The 9,845-nt window shown below is 34.5% G+C and overlaps 1 protein-coding gene across 1 annotated transcript; it reads left to right on the top strand.

Moving 5' to 3' along the window:
• Positions 1-3,518: 3,518 nt before the first annotated feature.
• LOC126717575 (transcription factor MYB4-like) lies at positions 3,519-5,668 on the top strand. The gene is made up of 3 exons (XM_050419389.1): positions 3,519-3,858; positions 4,271-4,397; positions 5,166-5,668. Exons 1-3 carry the CDS (start codon positions 3,726-3,728, stop codon positions 5,560-5,562), a joined length of 657 nt encoding a protein of 218 aa, XP_050275346.1. The 5' UTR covers positions 3,519-3,725; the 3' UTR covers positions 5,563-5,668.
• The last annotated feature ends 4,177 nt before the right edge of the window (positions 5,669-9,845 follow it).

The following is a 9,845-nucleotide window of genomic DNA, read 5'->3' as shown; positions in this document are numbered from 1 at the left end:
CTAATCCTAAATTTTCTTTAATCCCAATTGAAATAAGCTTGAATATGATCATTTAATGCTATTTCAAAATAATTTTACAATAAAGGTTAAGTGGCAAGTTTTAGTAGGTTTTTATCTAGACCCACAAATAACATCATTTTTTTACATATTTTTAACAACTAGCCACCTAAATTTTGTTGTGAAAGTGTTGCGTCAGTATCTCTACTCTTAAAATTGCTACTTCGTTTTTATAAATAAATAAACCTTCTCTTCGGACTCTGACTTATTTTGCGATTGGCCGCGGAATAAAATTGCTTTTCCCTGCATTTTTCTTATTCATTAGCAAAAAATTACCACTTTTAGCACACAAAAATTACAACACTATATATTGACCCTCCTAGAAAAAAAATCATGGAACCGCGCGCCACTACCTAATAGAGGATTCTCCCAAGGATGCAACGAATCTGCTTCTATTATTGTAATTTGATTGAAATAGTGTGTTTGTTTTTTCTTATTGTTAATTTCATATGGTGATATATGAATTATTTTTCTTGATATGTGAGTTATTTTGCTTATTTCATAATTATTTATTTTTGGTATAAGAATTAAATGTTAGCTTTTTCCCTCCTTTTAAATTTATGAATTTTTTACTTGAAGAGTAAAATTGACATTTCAAGTTTAATTAATTGAACATAATTGAATAGGCCATGCATTTCCAGACATTTGAATTTTGTGTTAAAAGTTTGAAATTGATTGAATTTTTTGAGTGTAGGGGCAAAATTACTCACTATCAATCAATTAGAGAGAACACGCACTGCTTGATTTTATAATTTAATCGGGAATTGAACTTTTGACCCTACACTACTTTATGGAGTCAATGCAAAAACAATGAAGAAAGAGAAAAAATTAAAATAAAATAAAATAAAAAAGGCGGAAAATTTGACGAATGGTAAGAACATTGGTTTAAGAAATAGTTTTAAAATCTTTTTATTAAAGTGAAAACAATTAATTGATTTTTTTGACCACTTTTTATGTTTTTCAGGAAAGTGACATCAAAACTTTCTTAAAATTGTCTATAAACAAATGCTTTAAGAATACCCATTAGCAGAACCCATTCAAAGATAGTGAACAAAATCTTTTTTTGAATTGTGAGACCAAAAAGTGGCCAGAAAAAGAAGTTAAAGATGTACACCTTAGTCCTTACACAGAAATACATCAAAGTTTTTTGTTATTGTCAAAGTAAGACGGTCTGTCATATATACACCTTTTTGAACCAAAGTGAAGTGGATGTGTTTTCTTGTGGTAAAGTTCAAAGATATGCATTGAATTCCCAATTGTTGATGATGAGTGGTGTTGGTGGGGACGAAGGGTTTCCTAGTCTAATGCATGCTTTAGTTTACTTTTGGGGCCAAATCCAGTGTCGGTAAATAGCGGGGATATGCATAGAATTGATTCAACCCTCAAAAGAGTTTCAAGAACAACTTTTTTGGTATCTTTTTAAGCAAAGTAAAACCGAAGATCTTGCATTACACACCCAAGTCAAGATTTTGAATATGATGGATGGCTTGACCAAATGCTATACGATTAATTATGACAATAAAAAAAAAAAGGGCAAACAAAGGAAATACGTGTTTTACATAGTCGTAAATCCTTTACTTATGTGTCAAGTTATTTTATTTTTCCTTTTTGTTGTTGAGATGGTTTGACGGTATATATATGCAGATTACACGAAGGAAAATCGTAGGAGCAAAATAAAGACATGATAGAGTTCATGAAATTCACATGGACAATAATTAATTTTAGGGTATATTCTTATATACTTATGATGGTAACAAGATTGAATTACGTACATGGTGGTTCTTTAATTTTGTGCTTGATTGGAAACTGATAATGCAGCATGAGAATGCATGAACTACTGATATGGAGATGCATATAGTCTAAATTCTCAAGGCCACGTATGGCTCCAACTAGAAATTAATTACTTGCTCAAATGGTATAATCCAATTAAGTCTTAGTCTCGAAATTTCAGGATACAATATAGATTTTCCAAAACTTAATTATTGTCGGCTACAAATATTATTTTCTATCATTCTATTATTTTCTGAAATCATATTCTTTATAATCTCTTTAATTAGATTACAATTTTTTTTATTACTATTAATAATATTAGTTTAGATATTCTTTTATTCTTTTTATTATTCTCTCGACTTGAATCAACCCACTCTTCCTAATTTGTGCATTAATTGCTCTCCTCTACATATGATTTGCTTCTCATCCTTTCATCAATAGGGACTATCATAAGCTTTAAGCAATTTTTTAATTATTTGAATCCTACTTTTACTTGTATTTCCTGTACTTATCCTTTTTTTTTTTATTATAAATTTTTTTGGATAATTAGCCACTTATATATCCATCTTAACAACATCATTTTTTCTATCCTCAATTTATGAACATATTGCTTTTGAACATCCCAACATTCAATATTATATAGCATAGCTAGTCTTATAGTAACCTTATATAAATTTTCCTTTAACTTGATAAGCATGCTGTGATTCATTACAAAATACTCCTTATGCACTTTTCAACTTATTCACTTACTCTGCTCTAGCTTATCTTATTTTTACATCATCTTCAATCTCTCAGTCCTTATAAATAAAAAATTGATCCAATAGAACATAAACTCTCACCAGTTAGTATCTCTTGACCATCAAGTTTTACACTCTCTTCATATGACCGATAATACAGTCTTTCATACCTGAACATGTCACACACATGGAGATCAATTATCATTTCTTTCAGGAATTACTTGCACGTGGTGCTCTACAAGTTAATCAATTATATTTATTCCAAACATCAAGGCAGATATCTTCACAAGGGGCTCACTTGTGTAAACTTCATAGTTTTTTCTTCCAAGCTCAATCTCCACTATGTTTCATTTCGCTTAAGTGGGTGTGAAAAACACAAGATTGAGACATAACTATTCGACATGACTCCATGATATTCTCCTACCATGGTTTTCTCATTTTTTTTTAATATATATTTTGAATTTCCCAGTATTTATTTCTGTGTATAAAATCCTTGATTGATGTATCATGTTCCCAATTGTAAGCCCCATTATATAAAGATTAATAATTAAACAACACCCTAATGTGTGGGACGTCCTCCATTTTTCTTCAAAACCATCATAATCATATGCAATAAAATTCTAAATCTATTTGAGTTTACTTTTTTTTTTTTGGTTTTCTTCAAACAACAAAGTGCACATTTGACGTGCTTGTCCTTAAAACCCACGTGACCACAATTTCTACCCGTGCCGCACATAAATTTTGACCATTATACACAAAACAAAATGAAGAGGCTTAGTCTTTTGCAACACAGAGAGAAGCAACCTAGAAGAATGGTTATTAAACAGCTTCTCAACATGTGGTACATGACAAAATGATTTCGTCACATGCTTTAAAATCAAGGAAAAATGAAACATTTGAGGAAGTCTCCATCTCTAAGTGAATAGATATCCACAATATTTTTAAAAAAAATGTCCGTGAGTGAGACAGAAAGAGATAATAATCTTCCTAGAAAAAACGGGGTTTGCTTTTGAAAATCCTGCTGCATTTTAAAGAGAATATAAGGCTATTTGATGACCTTGCAAGAGCATAAACTTAAGAAACTCATTTGAGAGAGAGAGAGAGAGTAGAAAAAGAAAGAAAGAAAGAGAAAGAAATTAAGAGTGCAATTCAAGAACAAGGATGGTGAGGACTCCTTGCTGTGAGAAGATGGGACTAAAGAAGGGACCATGGACTCCTGAAGAAGATCAGGTATTGATTTCATACATCCAAACATACGGACATGGAAATTGGCGGGCGCTTCCCAAGCAAGCAGGTATGAACAATGTTCCAACTACGTATTTTTAATACAAACATAGAAAAACCCTTTCGCACTCTCAAAAAATATTGCATGTTTTTGTTGTTGTTGTTGTTGTGTTTTTTTAGAGCTCCAGATTTTTACATAATTCAAATACAGTTTTTTGATAATTCGAAAGTTGAGGAGAGAGATTTGAATTTTATATGTCTTCTTTAAAAATAGCAGAACATGTCATTTGAGTTATATATATATATAAAATTATAATTTTAGTTGTTCAAAAGACATAATTTAAATATCTTCTTTCCTGAATAAAATCGTAAGCATTTCCAGAAATATTTAGATTCGTTTTAACTGATCTGTTTTAATTAAGTTTTAATAGAGTTATTATATATATGTAACAACTTGTTTAATTAATTTATGTATTCTTCAGGTTTACTAAGGTGTGGAAAGAGTTGCAGGCTTCGATGGACTAATTACTTGCGGCCAGATATCAAACGAGGAAACTTTAACATGGAAGAAGAAGAGACCATCATCAAGCTACATCACATGCTTGGAAATAGGAACGTACAGATTGGTTTGCTGCACTTCTGAAAAATTCAATTTTTTAATTCTATCTCTCTTGTACACACACATATATGCACCAACACACATGCATATCATGGAAGCAAAACGCATAGAAGGTTACTTAATGGTTAACATGGCGAATTAAACTTTTTCAACTGTCGAGAACATACTCATAGATTTGAAGATGAATTTAATTAGTAGTTTCTTTCATCATTACTATTGTCTCGGAAGTGACCATTTAAAATGGAATAGGTACAACCCAATTGGTTAATCCACTTTGCTGCCCACTTTTCAAATATCCTAAAATATAATTACATATTTACATTGTTAAATTTAACTTAAAAGAAATACTCTAGAGTCAAGATTAAGGTCCAAGAGATAAGATTATAAATTTTAAATTCTTACATATTAGCACATTATTTTAAGGAAAGCCTATTTGCTTTGTATTAATTCAGTCTTTTATAAGTGAAGATTATTTAATACTTCCATGATTAATACCCTCTCCTCTCAGATGAATAATAAATCCTTCCATAAATTTTCATGGACTAATGATTAATCTGTTTTAATTTGTATCCTAAATTTTGACTTCCGTTGTCATTGCATTATATATAATGGTTGTGTTCATGCATCGCATGCATACACCTCTAGTCTCATGTTAAGATTATAGCTTTTTAAATTCTCCAATTACAGATTATAAAATTGTTAAACAAGATGCACACTACCCTAAGCATCTAGTTGATTCATAAATATTCTTCAATCTCCAGATGGTCTGCCATCGCAGCAAGATTACCAGGACGAACCGATAACGAAATCAAAAACTTCTGGAATAGCCACTTGAAGAAGAGATCACTTGCACAAAATTTAGCCACTCCAACCACCACAAATCAGGCTGTTGGAACGCCTGGTTATATGCTTGATAGAGATTTTCAAGGTCATGTTCATGCACGAAATTTCCCCCAAGAGTCTTGGAAATTTGTGTGTTTAGATCCAATCAGGAAGGAGGCAGAGGGATCATCACAAACCATTTCAATGGAAACAGAGGAAACATTTAACAATGATGGTTCCAAAAACAATGATGAAATGGATTTTTGGTACAAGCTCTTCATAAAATCTGGCGAGTCATCACAACCTCATGTAAACTTAGGACAGTTTGGCTAGTTTTTCATTAATTTTCTTTTGGTTCATCTTTTGTTTTTTCATCTAAAGACTATGAATACTTTCGAATTTGGACAGAAAGCATTGGTTTGAAATGTTTTATTTGTAATGTTAATTGTTAGCGTCGATTGAGATAAATCTCTATGTATATTCATAAAGTATATTCAAATAACTTTGGTGGTCCCGAAGGATAAAGTGATTAAAGAAATTTAAGGTTTTCTAAAGCATCTATGATCAAAGAATCTAAGCAAATTCAACTTTGGTTATCCAGAAGTATAATATTATCTCTCTTTATTCGTACGTAAAAAGACATAAAATATGAACTTTTTATCATAGTAGCTAGTGAGGACGAACACATCCATTAGGAGTCCTACTCATTTCTCTTAACCATTAGGCTAAGATACCTACTAATTTCCTTTTTGTGTAGACAAAATTTGAGTGGTTGTGTTTTTTATTCAACAACAAAAGACTTTATCCGTAACTAACTAAAACCAATATTTTTTAAACACTTTTGTCGAACTGAAAACTGTGACATTCCACCTTAAAACCAATTGGAGATAAGAGAAAGACACACTCAAATATTTAATGGCATTCAACATCGCGCCCCATGGTTCTTCTTTTAGAGTGGTAGTAGGGAGTTAAATTGTGGTCCCCCTAACAATCCCTCCCTCACAATAACACTCCCACGACTTGAACCCATGACTCTTGGTTCTAATACCATTTGTTGGACCATGAGCTGTATCATTTCACCTTAAAACTAATTGGTAATGAAGAAGATACACTCAAATCTTTTATGTCATTCGATATATATAGAGCCTCATGGGCCTATATTTAGAGTGGTTGTAGGAATTCAAATTGTGGCCCCCCACAATCCCTCCCTCACAATGACACTCCTGCAACTCAAACCCATGACCCTAGTTTTGATACTATTTGTCGGATCGTGAGTTATGTCATTCTACTTCAAAACCAATTGGTGATGAGGAAGATACTCAAAATTTTTGTGGCATTTAACATCGCGCCCCATGGGCCTATTTTTAGAGTGGTTGTAGGGAGTCAAATTATGGTCCCCCAACAATCCCTCCCTCACAATGACACTCCCGGGACTCAAACCCGTAACCCTACCTCTAATACTATTTGTCAGATTGTGAGTAATGTCATTCTACCTCAAAACCAATTGGTGATGAGGAAGATACACTCAAATCTTTTATGATATTTAACTTCATGCTACGCAAGCCTACTTTTAGAGTGGTTGTAGAGAGTCAAATTGTGATCCCCCCAAAAATCTCTCCCTCACAATGACACTCCCACGACTCGAACCCTATGACCCTGGCTTTGATATGATTTGTTGGATCTTGAACTGAGTCATTCTACTTCAAAACCATTTGGTGATGAGGAAGACACTCAAAAATTTTGTGGCATTTAACATCGCGCCCCGCGGGCCTATTTTTAGAGTAGTTGTAGGGAGTCAAATTATGGTCCCCCAACAATCCCTCCCTCACAATGACACACCTAGGACTCGAACCCATAACCCTAGCTCTAATACTATTTGTCAGATCGTGAGTAATGTCATTCTACCTCAAAACTAATTGGTAATGAGGAAGACACACTCAAATATTTTATGACATTTAACTTCATGCTACGTGAGCCTACTTTTAGAGTGGTTGTAAAGAGTCAAATTGTGGTCCCCCCAAAAATCTCTCTCTCACAATGACACTCCCACGACTCGAACCCTATGACCCTGACTCTGATACTGGTTGTCGGATCTTGAGTTATGTCATTCCACCACAAAACTAATTGGTGATAAGGAAGACACACTCAAATCTTTTATGTCATTTGACATTACACCCCACGGACCTATTTTTAGAGTGGTTGTAGTAAGTCAAATTGTGGTCCCCCAACAACTTTAACTAGTGTTTTCATTAAATATAATAAACATTAGACATTAAAATTAGCTTTAATTATAGAAAACATAAAATGTATACAAATCAATTAATTTAGATAAATTAAATAATAAATATTAATTTTATATGCCTTAACGTATATAATGTATTATAAGAGAGAAACATAATAATAATTAACAATACTAATGAAAAAAATTTCTTTTGTTTTTAGATAACAAAGTAGGCCATGTCTCAAACTTTTAACCATAAAAATCATAGCATCTGTCTTCCAATGAAAAAAAAAAAAAAAAAAAAAAAATCACACTGTCGACACCCAACCTTTATTGGGGATAAAGCGGAAAAACCATCACAGTTGTCGTGGACCCTTGTTCAACCACCCGCCGTGGCAACAGCTCCCGTGCATGCGGGACCCCGTTGAAGGGCCCCTCTCAGTATATATGGTGTGTGTGTTCGTGCAGAGCTTCGGGTGCTCTCTCTTTTGGTGAGGGAAGGTAGATCTACCTTTGGTTTTTTGGCAAGAATTTGGGCCAAATTTTAAGGGATTACCGAAGGTAAATGGAGTCGCCACCAATCATTAAGTTTTTCTAAGGTGTGATTGGTCACTTGTTTCTAGTTGATTTTATTACCAATTGTAGGCTAAGAAAAAAGGAATTTTTCCTAATCTAATGTGGTTTCTAGTTGATTTTATTACCAATTTTAGGCTAAGAAAAAAGGCATTTTTCCTAATCTAATGTGGATGGCAAAAAATCTTGATTCTTAGATCCAGAAGTTTGGTTACGTGTGGGGAAGGTGTTAGGCACCCCACAACGCATGTCCAAGGACAGTTCTTTGTTTTGATAAAACCTTAAGATTGGCAGTAAAAACATAATTTTGGCATTGGCTTTCGGGGCTTTGCATGCACGAGAGCTTTAAGGTTAGGCTTCTGAATGGGTGTGGTCCCAATATCTGCTTTCCTAAGGAATTCAAGCAAAGTACTAGATTTCCACGGCAAAAATCCAGCGAGATGCCACCTTACTTTCACTTCAGAAATTAGGCATCGCTTGCCTTAGGTGACATGTTCTGTGACAATCACACTAGAAGGGGCAAGTAAATATATATATATATATATATATACATACACCATGCACAATGCAAGCACACAGAGTAGGAAAGTAAATACCTACATCCGTAGAGCATGGCCCAAAATATAAGTGCAAGAAAATAAACAAGGGTCGCCATACTCTAGAGATGAGGACGAATGGTACACGGCATGATATACCTAATACAAACCATCTAGGGGAGAAAGGGAGGAGGAAGGAAAGGGCTTAAAAGAGTGCATAACCAAAAGGGAGAAGCGAAACTCCTAAACCTACTGACTATAGCTGCTTGGCTTAACCACATGCTTGTGTCCGCGTCCCTTTTGCTTGAGATTGGGAAACCGTGCCCTAGCTCCATGCGTCCTCGCTCCATGTGTGTACATGCAAAGGCAAAGACAAGAAACCAACGAACAAGTAATGGAAGGAAAAGATGCAAAGAGTATATGAAAAGGCATAAAACAAATGAGCGTGATAGACATGGCAAGCATAGTAGGAAAGTAAGCAAACAAGCAACAAAATGAACAAAAGGTGGTGCCCACGAAGGACAAATGTAGGTTTAGATCGAATGTCCATAACTTCATTGTATTGAAGCATGGACAACTCATGCATGGACATGTAAGCAAGCGTGTAAAGATGCATATAAAACCAACGGGTGGCACAAACAAGCATCATAGCAAGCATATCGTCGCACGGAGCGAAAAATGGGAAAGGTATGCACGAAGCAACCGGCATCATGGTGATGCATCCCAAGTGGTTACATCCAAATAGGGCCTCATGGGCGTTAGATGTAACCACACAACCACACGCCCGCTAAAGGCGTCAAGCATGGCAAAGCCTAGAATAAGAGAGGCTAACACAAGCATAAAGCATAGAAGCAAGCAAACATAGTCGTGCAAATAGGATGATCCAAACCCTTTTATGTGGGCCTTGCTGTATGGACGATGAAAAAAACCACAGAGTCTAGATCGGGTCCTAACCATTAGGCCAAAACATAATAAAGAAAGACAAAGCAACAAAAGGGCTACAATAGCACATGGCATGACAAACATAGCCAAGGTCTAGGCATACAAACATGGCATGGAGCGCACAAGCACATGGATGATGGCATAAAGCATATAGAACATATAAGCAAGGAAACAAGCATGCGGAGGCATAAGCATAGGCATAGGAGCATAGAACATGCATACAAACATGTAGATCTAAGCAAGGCATAACCATAGACATGATATCAAATATGTGAGCATGTAACCCTAACATTAACATAGAGCAAAAGAGGAACAAAACATAGGAAAATACGGCATAAAGCATA

Source organism: Quercus robur, chromosome 3 (genome assembly GCF_932294415.1).
Source record: "Quercus robur chromosome 3, dhQueRobu3.1, whole genome shotgun sequence".
NCBI classification, from domain to species: domain Eukaryota; kingdom Viridiplantae; phylum Streptophyta; class Magnoliopsida; order Fagales; family Fagaceae; genus Quercus; species Quercus robur.
Note: the sequence above shows the minus strand (reverse complement) of the source record. Positions and strands in the feature narration are given on the sequence as shown.

Coding starts and splice junctions, on each gene's coding strand:
- LOC126717575 (XM_050419389.1), top strand. CDS start 3,726: ATGGTGAGGACTCCTTGCTGTGAGAAGATGGGACTAAAGAAGGGACCA. Junction 3,859..4,270: donor GGCGCTTCCCAAGCAAGCAG/GTATGAACAATG, acceptor TGTATTCTTCAG/GTTTACTAAGGTGTGGAAAG. Junction 4,398..5,165: donor CTACATCACATGCTTGGAAA/TAGGAACGTACA, acceptor TTCTTCAATCTC/CAGATGGTCTGCCATCGCAG.